At 41.4% G+C, this 14125-nt stretch overlaps 1 protein-coding gene across 4 annotated transcripts in view; it reads left to right on the top strand.

Moving 5' to 3' along the window:
- The window catches only part of MASP2 (mannan binding lectin serine peptidase 2), a 70001-nt gene that overhangs the window by 43011 nt on the left and 12865 nt on the right, over positions 1 to 14125 (top strand). For 2 of the 4 annotated variants that reach the window (XR_003852774.1, XM_029578001.1), the window contains exon 10: positions 6496 to 6557. Coding sequence is in view for 3 of the 4 variants with exons in the window: in XM_029578001.1 (XP_029433861.1) it covers positions 6496 to 6557 (62 nt within the window). In the remaining variant the exon portion in view is untranslated. Of the gene's footprint in view, positions 1 to 6495; positions 6571 to 14125 lie in introns of those variants that run through there. The other 2 variants (XM_029577999.1, XM_029578000.1) reach the window with 1 other exon arrangement.

Below are 14125 nucleotides of genomic sequence, written 5' to 3'. Positions count from 1 at the left end.
TCATAGGGGAGCTGTTCCATCCCCCTCATTTTGGTAGCCCTTCTCTGTACCTTCTCCATTGCAATTATATCTTTTTTGAGATGCGGAGACCAGAATTGTACACAGTATTTAAGGTGCGGTCTCACCATGGAGCGATACAGAGGCATTGACATTTTCTGTTTTATTCACCATTCCCTTTCTAATAATTCACAACATTCTGTTTGCTTTTTTGACAGCTGCAGCACACTGAACAGATGATTTCAATGTGTTATCCACTATGTCGCCTAGATCTCTTTCTTGGGTAGTAGCACCTAATATGGAACCTAACTGTGTAACTATAGCATGGGTTAATTTTCCCTATATGCATCACCTTGCACTTATCCACATTAAATTTCATCTGCCATTGTGATGTCCAGTTTTCCAGTCTCACAAGGTCTTCCTACAATTTATCACAATCTGCTTATGATTTAACTACTCTGAACAATTTTGTATCATCTGCAAATTTGATTACCTCACTTGTCATATTTCTTTCCAGATTGTTTATAAATATATTGAAAAGGGTCCCAATACAGATCCCTGAGGCATTCCACTGCCCACTCCCATCCACTGAAAAAATTGTCCATTTAATCCTACTCTCTGTTTCCTGTCTTTTAGCCAGTTTGTAATCCACGAAAGGACATCGCCACCTATCCCATGACTTTTTACTTTTCCTAGAACCCTCTCATGAGGAACTTTGTCAAATGCCTTCTGAAAATACAAGTATACTATATCTACCGGTTCACCTTTATCCACATCTTGAAAAGTTTCTTTTTCTTGGGGTAGATAGTCACATTTCCTTAGGGGCTGATACAACCAGGTGAGTATGTGGCAATGAGTACAATGGGTGAGAGGATGCATACAGGAGGTCAGGTGGCACAAGACCCCTGAATGTCTTGAAAGGTAGGATTAGGATTTTGAAGCATATGTGGTGGGATGTTAGGAGCCAGTGTAGGGTTTTTAAGGAGTGGAGTGATCCAGTCAGATTTACTGGTGTTAAGACTCTAGCCTGCTGCATGTTATATGAGCTGCAGGCAATGATTTAGGTTTTGTTTGGTAGATCAATGTATAGGGAATAGTAGTAGTCCATGTACGAGATCATAGGCCTGGATGGCTGTTGCAAAGGCCAGACTTCAAAGAAAAATGGCATAGTTGAAAGATTTTAGTGTACAGTATTTGAGCCGCAGTAGCAAGTTTGGAATCCAATATGAAGACAAGCTTTCAGATGTGGTGACTGAAAGGAACAAGAGAGCCACCTTACTTTCTATAATTATTAATAGACATATTTCAAACAGCATTTTTCCTGCACTTTTAGTCAAAACAAATATGGCTTGATTATGTTCCCAAATTTAATACATGAGCCTGTCCATCCTGTGGCATCTCCAACCTCACATACTTTCCAACTCTCCCAGTGAGTTACCAGCATAACTGAGATCAGTGGGGACATGCAAATGGCCTTTTATCATAAACTTTTAATGAGGATGGACCTATGTATTTATTTTTAGCATGTTTAATCTCCCTACTTTAGCAACAGTTATACTGTAATCATGTTTCCCAAAACTGTGGCTTGGGAACTAGGTAAAAGATAGGAAACAGATTAGGACTGAATGGTCATTACTCTCAGGAACCTGTATTTATAAATGATCTAGAAAAGGGAGTGATGGGAGAGGTTATCAAATTTGCAGATGTCACAAAACTATTCAGTTGAAGCACAAGCCAACTGTGAGAAACTGCAAGAGCAGCTAGTGAGACTGGGAGATTGCACATCTAAATGGCAGATGAAATTTAATGTGGGCAAGTCCAACAGGATAAAAATCATACAAGAGACTAAATGCTTAGTAGAATCTATATGGGTAGAAATCCCATGTGTGTTGGGTGAGAGTATAGTGAAAGGAGCATAAGACTGTCTTCCTGGACAAAATGGTCAGACAGATGATGAAATGCTAAGAGAAATCAGGGAAGCTAACCAATTTGGCAGTGCAATAATAATGGGATATTTCAATTACCCCAATATTGACTGGGTAAATGTAACATCACGACTTGCTAGAGACAAAGTTCCTGGATGTAATAAATGACTGCTTCATTGAGCAATTGGTTCAGGAACCAACAAGAGAGGGAGCTATTTTAGTTTTAATTCTTAGTGGAACGCAGGATTTGGTGAGAGAGATAACGGTGGTGGACCTACTTGGCAAGTGATCATAACATGATCAAATTTAAACTAATAAGTGGAAGGGGGACAATAAGTAAATCTGCAGCTCTAACTTTCAAAAGGGAAACTTTGATAAAATGAGGAAAATAGTTAGAAAAAAACTGAAAGGTGCTGCTGCAAAGGTTAAAAGTGTTCAACAGTTGTTTAAAATACAACAGTTGTTTAAAAATACAAACCTAGAGGCACAGTCCACATGTATTCCACACATTAAGAAAGGTGGAAGGAAGGCAAAACAATTACCATCATGGTTAAAAGGTGAGGTGAAGGAGGCTATTTTAGCCAAAAAAACATCCTTCGAAAATTGGAAGAAGGATCCATCTGATGAAAATAGGATAAAACATAAGCATTGCCAAGTTAAGTGTAAAACATTGATAAGACAGGCGAAGAGAGAATTTGAAATGAAGTTGGCCATAGAGGCAAAAACTCATTAAAATCTTTTTTAAATATATCCGAAGCAAGAAACCTGTGAGGGAGTCAGTTGGACCATTAGATGACCGAGGAGTTAAAGGGGCTCTTAGGGAAGATAAGGCCATTGCAGAAAGACTAAATGAATTCTTTGCTTCCGTGTTTACTAAGGAGGATGTTGGGGTGTGACCAGTTCCTGAGATGGGTTTCAGTGGGTGATGAGTCAAAAGAATTCAACGAAATCACTGTGAACCTGGAAGATGTAGTAGACCAGATCGACAAACAAGAGTGGCAAATCACCTGGACCAGATGGCATGCATCCTAGGGGACTGAAGGAACTGAAAAATGAAATTTCAGACCTATTAGGTTACAAATTTTTACTACCATTAAAATCATCCATTGTACCTGAAGACTGGAGGGCGGCCAATGTAACCCAAATATTTAAAAAAGGCACCAGGGGCAATCCGGGTAACTATAGACCAGTGAGCCTGACTTCAGTGCTGGGAAAAATAGTGGAAACTATTCTCAAGTTCAAAATCATAAAGCATATAGAAAGACATGGTTTAATGGAACATAGTCAACATGGATTTACCCAAGGGAAGTCTTGCCTAACAAATCTGCTTCATTTTTTTGAAGGGGTTAATAAACATGTGGATAAAGGTGAACCGGTAAATGTAGTGTATTTGGATTTTCAGAAGGCATTTGACAAAGTACCTCATGAGAGGCTTCTAAGAAAACTAAAAAGTCATGGAATAGGAGGCGATGTCCTTTCGTGGATTACAAAACTGGTTAAAAGTCAGGAAACAGAGAGTAGGATTAAATGGTTAATTTTCTTAGTGGAAAAGGGTAAACAGTGGAGTGCCTCAGGGATCTGTACTTGGACCAGTGCTTTTCAATATATATATATATATATATATATATATATATATATATAAATGATTTGAAAAGGAATACGACGAGTGAAGTTATCAAATTTGCAGATGATACAAAATTATTCAGAATAGTTACATCACAAGCGGATTGTGATACATTACAGGAGGACCTTGCAAGACTGGAAGATTGGGCATCCAAATGGCAGATGAAATTTAATGTGGACAAGTGCAAGGTGTTGCATATAGGGAAAAATAACCCTTGCTAAGAAAATGTATAACGTTCACATTGTTTTTTCTGTTACACAACTGCTAAGAAAAATGTATATTTTTGTAAACCGTTATGATGGCTCCACCGAATGACGGTATATAAAACTCAACAAATAAATAAATAAATATTAGTAACTACCACCCAGGAAAAAGATCTAGGCATCATAGTGGATAATACTTGAAAATCGTCGGCTCAGTGTGCTGCAGCAGTCAAAAAGGCAAACAATGTTAGGAATTATTAGGAAGGGAATGGTTAATAAAACGGAAAAGGTCATAATGCCTCTATATCGCTCCATTGTGAGACCGAACCTTGAATACTGTGTACAATTCTGGTTGCCACATCTCAAAAAAGATATAGTTACGATGGAGAAGGTACAGAAAAGGGCAACCAAAATGATAAAGGGGATGGAACAGCTCCCCTATGAGGAAAGGCTGAAGAGGTTAGGGCTGTTCAGCTTGGAGAAGAGACGGCTGAGGGGGTATATGATAGAGGTCTTTAAGATCATGAGAGGTCTTGAACGAGTAGATATGAATCGGTTATTTACACTTTTGATTAATAGAAGGACTAGGGGGCATTCCGTGAAGTTATCAAGTAACACATTTAAGACTAGTTGGAGAAAATTCTTTTTCACTCAGGGGTAGATTTTCAAACCGCGCAAATTGGCGTACTTTTGCTGGCGCATCAGGCGCAAGCAAAAGTACGCGGGATTTTAGTAGATACGCGCGTATCTGCTAAAAACCTGGATCGGCGCGCGCAAGGCTATCGATTCCGTATAGCCGGCGCGCGTCGAGCCGCGCAGCCTACCCCCGTTCCCTCCGAGGCCGCTCCGAAATTGGAGCGGCCTCGGAGGGAACTTTCTTTTGCCCTCCCCTCACCTTCCCCTCCCTAACCCACCCGCCCCTGTCTAAACCCCCCCCTTACCTTTGTCGGGGGATTTACGCCTCCCGGAGGGAGACGTAAATCCCCGCGCGAGTGGGCCGCTAGCGTGCTGGGACTCAACCTGGGGGCGGGTACGGAGGGCGCGGCCACGCCCCCGGACCGCCCCAGGCCGTAACCACACCCGCCCCCAAAACGCTGCCAACCCGCCCCCGACACGCCACGCCGACCGGGCCCGCCCCCAACACGCCCCCCTCACACCAACCCCGGGACTTATGCGAGTCCCAGGGTCTGCGCGCGCCGGTAGGCCTATTGAACATAGGCGCACCGGCGAGCAGGGCTCTGAAAATCCGCCCCTCAATGCACAATAAAGCTCTGGAATTTGTTGCCAGAGGATGTGGTTAGTGCAGTTAGTGTAGCTGGGTTCAAAATAGGTTTGGATAAGTTCTTGGAGAAGAAGTCCATTAACGGCTATTAATCAAATTTACTTAGAGAATAGCCACTGCTATTAATTGCATCAATAGCATGGGATCTTCTTAGTGTTTGGGTAATTGCCAGGTTCTTGTGGCCTGGTTTGGCCTCTGTTGGAAACAGGATGCTGGGCTTGATGGACCCTTGGTCTGACCCAGCATGGCAATTTCTTATGTTATCATCAGATCATACCATCTGTCCGTTTAACACATCTATCTACTATCAGAGAGATATCCTTTTCAGTAGCTGCCCCAGCGGTTTGGAATCTCCTTCCTTTTGAGCTCCGTGCCATTGATAATAATAATAAATTAAAAAAAAAAAAAAATTCATTTGTTGAAAGACTTCTTGCTCCATGGTGCTTATGATAGGTGTTAACGATATACTCAGCTGCCTTAATCTAATTACTCCTTCTTATAGAAGTCTGTGATTGTGGCTTATAGAGTAAGTGCAACTCTGTTGATTTGGAATATGACTGATGATTGTGGATATTGACAAATGTTTTCAACAGTTGCTTATATGTTTGAATATGGGCAATGTTTTGTTGACACTGTTCAATGTTCTCAATAATTTTCTATATGAAATTCATGTTATGTTTTATATTTCTCAATTATTTTGTGTGTTTATTGTAAATCGCTTTGACCATTTGTGAAAGGCGATTAATAAATTTTAATAAAAATGAAATGGTAACATTTTCCATACATTGAAAAAGGTTAATATCAAGGATCTTCATATGAGGCTGAAAAAAAAAAAAGTGATCAACCACTCTCCTGGATATGGAGAAATCATGCAGGTGATCACACACCGGCTGGCAGCTGAAAAGCAACCTTAAGAAGCAGAGAGCTATGCTATCCAGCATAGCTCTCTGCTTCAACGGCAGGGGAGGAAGACCGATACTTCACGCATATCCAGCATAGCTCTCTGCTTCAACAGCAGGGAGAATGAAGAAAAGTGGATCTATATACAGACAACAACCAACAAGGACTGAATTACATAGTCTGGGTAAACAAATAAGCATGGGTGTAGCTTGCTTATTGCGGCAGTTACTACCCCTAACTAATTAAGCTAGATATTTCACTTAGATGCAGTTCCAACACTGCTCTCTACATTAATGGTGGGGGGTGTAAGGGAAATAGAACCAAAAGGTTACTAAGAGCCAAGAGAAACAGATAAGTATGAGAAAAAAAAAAGTGCGAAGCTTCCTGGGCAGACTGGATGGGCCATTTGGTCGTCTTCTGCCATCGTTTCTATGTTTCATTTACAGTATAACTGGGCAGACTGGACAGGTTGAATAATCATTTCTGCTGTCAGATATTTACTATGTTATTAATTTCATTAGAATGTTTTTAATCTAAAAATGTATTTTTACTTCTGATTTTTAGGTAGATACCGTTGTGGTGTTGATGGAGTCTGGGAAAGCCTCAAAGGGGAAAAGACACTACCTGTGTGTGAACCTGGTAATGAACAGTTCATGATTAGAGAACAGTAGAATAAGACATGGAAAAAATTGTCCCCTAAATATATTGACTAAGCAAGAACTATAGTGAAAGATGAGGCCAAAATTCAACAGCACCATTTTTATTATGGCTAATAAATGCTTTAAAAAAAATCAAAAAGGAACCAAAGAAGGTTCACTCACTGTGAAAAACACTTGTGTATATACTATTGCAAAGCTTTTATATTTTTTGAATATTTTTAAATTTTATGCACCTACACAAACTGTGGAATTCTCTTTATTAAATATAATGAACAAAAAATTTTTGTAGAAGGGTTGGAAGGGTCTCATATAATCGTGTAGGCAACGCTGCCTCATTTGGCATGTTATAATCCTAGAACCACCAACCTCCTCCTTTTTTTATTTTCTATGCAAATATTGTAAAAAAACTTCAAAAAATTTCTATTGTGTTTAAAATTACCCAATGACATCCAGTGCAAAATATACTCAAGTGGATACAGATTTTTCTTTGTTGTTTTCAAATACCACGGCACCACTGTTGATATTCTGTCAACTATGATCTCTGATCCTTCTCTTGTTGAGAACTAACTCTATTTTTATTACTGTGTAGCAGATCTCACAAGTTATCCATGTCCCAACATGTACATGTTTCGGACGCAAGTGCGTCCTTCCTCAGGGGATGTTCCGGCGAGTGATGTTTGGACCCGCTGTTGAAAACAAAATCAAAATTTTAAATATATAAATATTACTTTCCTTAAGTTGCTTTCCTTAAATGTCTGAAGAGGCTTCTCCGTTGCTTTAGTCGCTTGCCTTCTTGATGCGGTGCCCCGCTCCGATTTCCTGGTATGTCTACTGCATGGTTGGGAGACTTTGCTGATAGCAGTCCTCACTGATGGCAATCCAGATGTCAACTGAACATGGGCTGTGCAGGCTCTTGTTTTATGCAGTGAATTGTATCCTAATGTGGCCAATCAGAATTGCTTTTGTTGTCCTCCTATGGGAAGTGTTTTCATTCGCTAGTCCAACCATATGTTATACAAATACAGTCTTACGTTAAAGACACTTCACATTTTTTGACTCTAATTCAGTCATTGGTTATCAATCAAGACAATTACAGCATGGTGACCATGGATATCAATTCTTTATATACCAACATTCCACAACATAAAGCTTTGCAAACAGTCACACAAACCTTCAATCAACGAACAATCCCCCACAGAATTTCAAATAATTTGTTGATTGAATTGACAGAAATTGTATTGTTCCAAAATTTTCTGGTTTGGTCAAGAATGCTTCCATCAAATCCATCGACCACTATCAATCCACAAAATGTGGGGGTAACCCATATACCAAATCAACCAAACAACCCACACAAATATAGTCTTATTATCTTTAATTAAGAAATGCTTTTAAATATTGTTGAAGTTTTTTAATCACACCTCAGTGTCCCATAATTTAAATTTTTTTTTTAAATATTTAACAAGTGTTAGGTGATGCTTCATATAATTTCCAGAACACCAAGCCTTGGTGTCTAGCTCAATTTTTATGGTATAATCATGAGCACCACCTTCCACCACTTCAATCTTTTCAAATAATCTTTTAGAAAAAATGTTTTTTTATATATTTTAAAATTAGTTTCACCTAACCTAACCTCCAGCAAAGCACCTCTACTGTGGCATTGATTGATTCTGTGAAGAGGCACTGGCCTGTGTTGGGACTTCATGAGATTTTTGATGAATTTCCGTTGTTTGCCACAAGTTGGGGTCCAATATACGGGACAAAGTAGTGCATGCAAGTTTAACCAGGACACGGCCCCCATTTGACAATAGGGGAGAACACAAGCAATGTGGAGCGTGTTCAATTTGTGCTAACACCATAGAAGGAGCACCTGGATTGACACAAATACGGGATATGTGGTTAAACGTAAAGCAAGCACTAACTGTATGTCAAAAAATGTCATCTATGCTATTGTTTGTAAATGTTCAAAGGTATACGTGGGACGTACAAGGAGGGTTATTAAAACCCGGTTGATGGAGCACAGATCGCGCATTAATAATGGTGTTTTTTCTGCGCCATTGGTTAATCATTGATGATTTAAAATGGACTATAGGAGATCACGTGATGTGATGAGCGAAGGAGGTCGGGTTTAGGAGAGCTCCGGGTGCTTCGCTCTGAATTTGTACTTACCTCGACAGATTAGCTGCAAAATTTTCTCCAAAAACATTCGAGGAATACAAGAGTACATGTCCATCACAAACTATATGAATCGCTCCTCACCCGGCATGCCAATCCGAGCTGGAAGAAGGGAGAGGGAAAAAACGAAAACGGGAGACCCCAAGATGGCGGCGAGCGAAACTGCGTCTGACCCTCTGGCCTTATCCTCCATGGCGGCAGAGAATTTCAAAGCGATCTTAATGGAGACCTTAGACCTCAAATTGGCTTCTATATCCACACAAATATCGGAGGTACGTACGGCATTGGAGGACATCAATCCACGATTCGAAAGGCTAGAGGGCAGAGTCGGGCTCCTGGAAGATGAAAATCTCTCCCTCACAGGGAAAATATTGGCACTGGAAAAACAGGTCGCAGCGCATACTGACAAAATTGACGACCTGGAAAACAGGGCGAGAAGATCTAATATTCGGCTGATGGGATTTCCAGAATCGCTGGCGGAAGCCAATTTAGGCAGTTTTCTCGAATCCTGGCTCCCTGATGCCTTGCACATACCAGAACTCTCCCCAGTTTTTCATGTGGAACGAGCGCACAGGCTGGGGCAATGGAAGGAAGGAGACAACCGCCCGAGGCTAATAATCGCAAAAATATTAAACTTTTCTCACAAGCAAGCACTTCTGCAAGCGTATCGGAAAGTGCCAGACCTTGCCTATGAAGGGAAAAGAATAAGAATATTTCAGGACTATTCGGCTAAAGTTTCTGGGCTTCGAAGGGGTTTCTCTCCCATCTGTTCTGAATTATATGATAAACAAGTGCGTTTTACCCTGCAATTCCCGGCGCGACTAAAAATTTGGCATGGCAACCAAACATCGGTCTTTGAGGAGCCAGAAGCAGCAAAGAAATTTTTGGCCTCACATGTGCGGTGAGTGGGTGAAGGAGGAAGCTACCGGCGGCCATTTTGTGTGTCTCTCAGAGATTTGAATGGCGCAGCACGACCTCGTTTTTCTTTTTTCCCCCTCGATCAAGCTGCAGAGAGTTGGCGGGGACGAACATGCACCAAAGAACCAAGGTTAGCGATATCTACGGCTATATGTTTGGTGATAAGCGGCTGCAGACAATGGGATTCCAAATTTATTTTTTTTTCGATGGAAGAGGATCAATGACTGGTCAGCCGCAAGATATAGCAGCTCTTTTGACCTTCAGAGACACCAGGTATTGCAGTTGTTTCGATGCGGAAGACAGACACGGGTGGTTAGCATTGGAGACTCCTGATATTTGTTTTTTTTTCTAGACTGTTTTTTTTTGTATACCGGAGGGTCTCTTGTTTTCTTTTTGGACTGTTTGGTCCCTTGAAGAGTAATTACTGTGGGCAGTATTAAGTATATTGATAGGGATCATACTCTGACATGGTGCTTTTCTCTCCTTATTCTTTATTTCTCTTTAAGTCTGCAATACGGCTATGAATGTAATTGATACCTGTTAGTTAATCTGTTTATATTTCTGTTGATTACTGATGTGAGGAGTGTTAAGATACTATAAATGTTGGACATACAGCTCCACAGATGGAGGAGCGAAGCACCTGATCACATTACAACGTGATCTCTACCCCTAGGTTAGGGGAGCCAATTTAAAGGTTTCCTCTTTAGAGAGGTTATGAGGAGGTGGGATGGAATGGGGGGACAGGGAAAGAGGGAAGGGGATATACAGTGGGACAGGGGATGCTTGGGTGGGATTGGATGGGAGGGGATGGGGGACCCGGATGAATGTGGAATGTGTGTGTTGGAAAATAGTACAAAGCGTGTGAGTAGGTATCAGGCAGACGGGAGTGGACGTGGGAGCACAGGGAAGACACTCTCTGGGTGGGACTGTGGCACAGAGTTAATGGCAATACTTATGACGATGGCAGCCTTCCCTAAGGAGTTTAAATTGGGAGGTGAAGTGTCTGAGATTGAATGGAGCATCTCTTCGCTCGGGTTTGAGATGGGAGGAAGGTACTTAAGGTTTACATTGTCCTGCACCACAAATATAAATTGCTCTGCACATGGCGAGTGACCTCAAGATTTTATCCTGGAACGTGAATGGAATAGGGTCACCAGTTAAAAGATACAAAATCCTGAAGCAACTTAAAGCTTACCATCCCACGATAGTCTGTGTACAGGAGACACATTTGAATGCACTGGAAAGCCAAAAATTAAAAAGGGATTGGGTGGGCTCTTGCTATTACACTCCAGCAGCGGGGAAAAAAGGTGGTGTAGCTATATTAGTCCATAAAGATGCCTCCTTCTCCGCATCTACTATATTACATGACCCCGAGGGGCGTATGGTTATGGTAGTGGGCTCTCTTAATGGCAGGGAAATCACACTTTGTTGTCTATATGCGCCAAATGCATACTCGCATAGTTTTTATACTTACATCCTTTCACAATTAGTTGCACATGCTAAGGGATATGTAGTGGTGGCGGGAGATTTTAACTTTCCGGCTGACCCAACAGTTGATAAGGCACCTCCAGGACCAGCAAGGACAAATAGAGAGGGGAAGGGGGTTCCTTTCCTTTGTTCTGAGTTCTCCCTCTTGGATTCCTGGCGAACGTTGCACCCGACAGAGAAAGATTACACCCACATTTCTAGAGCACACGTATCCTTATCCAGAATCGATTACATCTTAATTCCTAGAGCTGGGTTCCATGCACTCTCCAAGGCAGTTATTGGGACTCAGGGGCTTTCGGATCATGCCATCATATGGGTGGAGCTCAGATTCCAAAAATGGGAACCGGAGGAAAGGTTTTGGCGTTTCCCAAGCTATTTACGTACAGATAAGACATTCCAGGCATTTTTACAGCAGAAATGGGAGGAATATGATTCTCACAATTCCCAACACTCTTCCAACCCTCAATTATATTGGGAGGCTGCTAAGACTGTACTTAGAGGAGAACTTATATCATATGTCGCTTTTCGTAAGAAGAGAATAAATGCACAGATATTAAATTTAGAAGAAAAGCTGGGACGGCTCAAACAGGCGATGGTTACCCGTCCATCCCTACAACAACAAAAGGAATATTTCAGTTCTAAGAGATTTAAATAATGTTTTACATCAGAGGGCACAAAAAGCATTTCAAGTGGCAGATAGGAATTTTTTTAAATATGGGAATAAAGCGGGGAAGCATATGGCCAATCTTATCCGGATACATAGAGGAAAGACCTTTATCCCCTCAATGAAAACAGCTTTGGGGCAGTTAGTCACTACAAGAAAAGAGATTTGTGAAATCTTTCGCATCTTTTATGAAAATCTATATACGGATGATGTCACAGGGGGCGCCAAAGAGGAGGAAGCTTTTTTTAAGAATTTGGATCTCCCTTCTTTGTCCCATACACAGCTTTCCTTTTTGAATAGACCTATTATTCCTCTAGAAGTCCTTACGGCCATTTCAACTAGTAAAGAAAGGAAGGCTCCTGGACCCGATGGTTTCTCCTTTGACTTTTACAAAATATTACAAAATCAGTTAACTCCCACTCTTACGCAGTTTTTCAATGAGGCGGTACACAAACAAGCGCTCCCACCCCAATTTAATTTGGCATACATAACAGTTCTTCCAAAACCAGGGAAGGACCCTTTGGTCCCGAGTTCGTACAGGCCGATATCACTACTAAATTGTGATCTCAAACTTTTAGCCAAGGTACTAGCAGATAGGCTCAGCACTTTACTACCACAGCTTATTTCCAAGTATCAAGTAGGCTTTGTTAGAAATAGACCGGCATGTGCTAACATAATCAAACTTATATCGGCCATGTCTTCGTCTCTAGCACAAAACATCAGTGCCTTGGCGATAGGATTCGACTCGGAAAAGGCGTTTGATCGAGTCTCCTGGCCTTATCTTTTCTCAGTCTTACAAAGATACGGGATGGAACGTAACTTTCTGAGCTACATCCATATGTTATACACAAATCCCTGTTCCCATATAGTAGCGAATGGTTTCAAATCAGAGGGCTTTCATATACATAGAGGGGTTCGTCAGGGGTGCCCACTCTCCCCACTATTGTATATACTAGCCATTGATCCCCTTCTTCGGAAGATAGCAAACTCGCCGGAAATCACGGGGTTTGGGGAGGAACCTCATACATTTAAAATCGCAGCATTTGCGGATGACATTTTAATATATCTTACTAACCCCCAAAAATCACTACAACCCTTGTTAGACATCCAAGAAGCCTATGGAAGATTCGCAGGTCTCCGTATAAACAAAGATAAATCCGAAGCCTTAGATATAGGGGGGGAAGGTAAAATCGACATGGCAAGGTCCTTTTCCTTTGAGGTGGGTGTCCACAGCAATGAAGTATCTGGGGGTCAAGATACCACCAGATATCAATGATTTTACAGACTCAATCTAGATCCCTTGTTGCATGATACAGCGCATAAACTTCAGAAATGGCAGAATTTGCCGCTCTCTATAACAGGCAGAATACAGATACTTAAAATGGTAATTCTGCCACGGTGGTTATATGTATTGCAGATGTCCGCCTTGTGGGTTAGCCGAAAGGACTGTAGAGCGGTGCATGCCTTGTTTCGGAAGTTTATTTGGAACGGACGGCGGGCACGCATCTCTCTTCAAGTGTTAATGCAATCAAAGGCAAAGGGAGGCCTGGGTTGTCCGAACATACGTTGGTATAATCTGACATGTCTTCTGAGACATATTACGGACATAGTTGGTGACCTTTCCTATTTTACACCGCAGACTGACATGCGGGTTTGGTGGGGGTTCAGTCCGTCAAGCTCTTTAAATCCTTTACTCCAGCTGCCGAGGGCTTCTCTTTCGACATCGGTAGGATTACAACCTCTTTTACAGGCCTGTCGAAAAGCATGGGCTTTTCTTTGTCAGAGGGTACAGATGTATACTCTACCCAATGCATTTCTGTCAATCTGTGACCATGATCTCTTCCCCCCAGCGGCTTCGAGGTCCGTATTCCATAGATGGAAACTTAAAGGGCTGGTGTGGATCTATCAATGTCTCTCTAAGGAAACGGGGAACCCTTACACTTTTCCGGAACTACAAAAACTATATATGTTACCCTCCACGGATTATTTTGCTTATGCACAGTTGAGGAACTTTATACGTGTGCATGGGAAAGGTTTGAGCCTCAGTAAGTCATTTTGGTCCTTACACAGTATAGTGTTCGCTAGCAATGTTGGGAAACCCAGGATTGCCAATTACAGTAAAATATTACATAACACTATTGCGCCAGACATTACGGGGAAGGTATTTTCAAAGTGGCAACAATGGTCGAGTTTTCAACTAACGGATCAAGAATATAGAAACTGCTTTGCAGAGTTATCTGAGTGGTCTGAAAATATTTTATATAGGGAATTGCAATACAAGTTTTTAAGGCGG

The sequence above is a fragment of the Rhinatrema bivittatum genome, chromosome 15 (genome assembly GCF_901001135.1).
Source record: "Rhinatrema bivittatum chromosome 15, aRhiBiv1.1, whole genome shotgun sequence".
NCBI lineage: Eukaryota > Metazoa > Chordata > Amphibia > Gymnophiona > Rhinatrematidae > Rhinatrema > Rhinatrema bivittatum.
The sequence above is the reverse complement of the archived record's forward strand: the minus strand, read 5'-3'. Positions and strand labels throughout refer to the sequence as shown.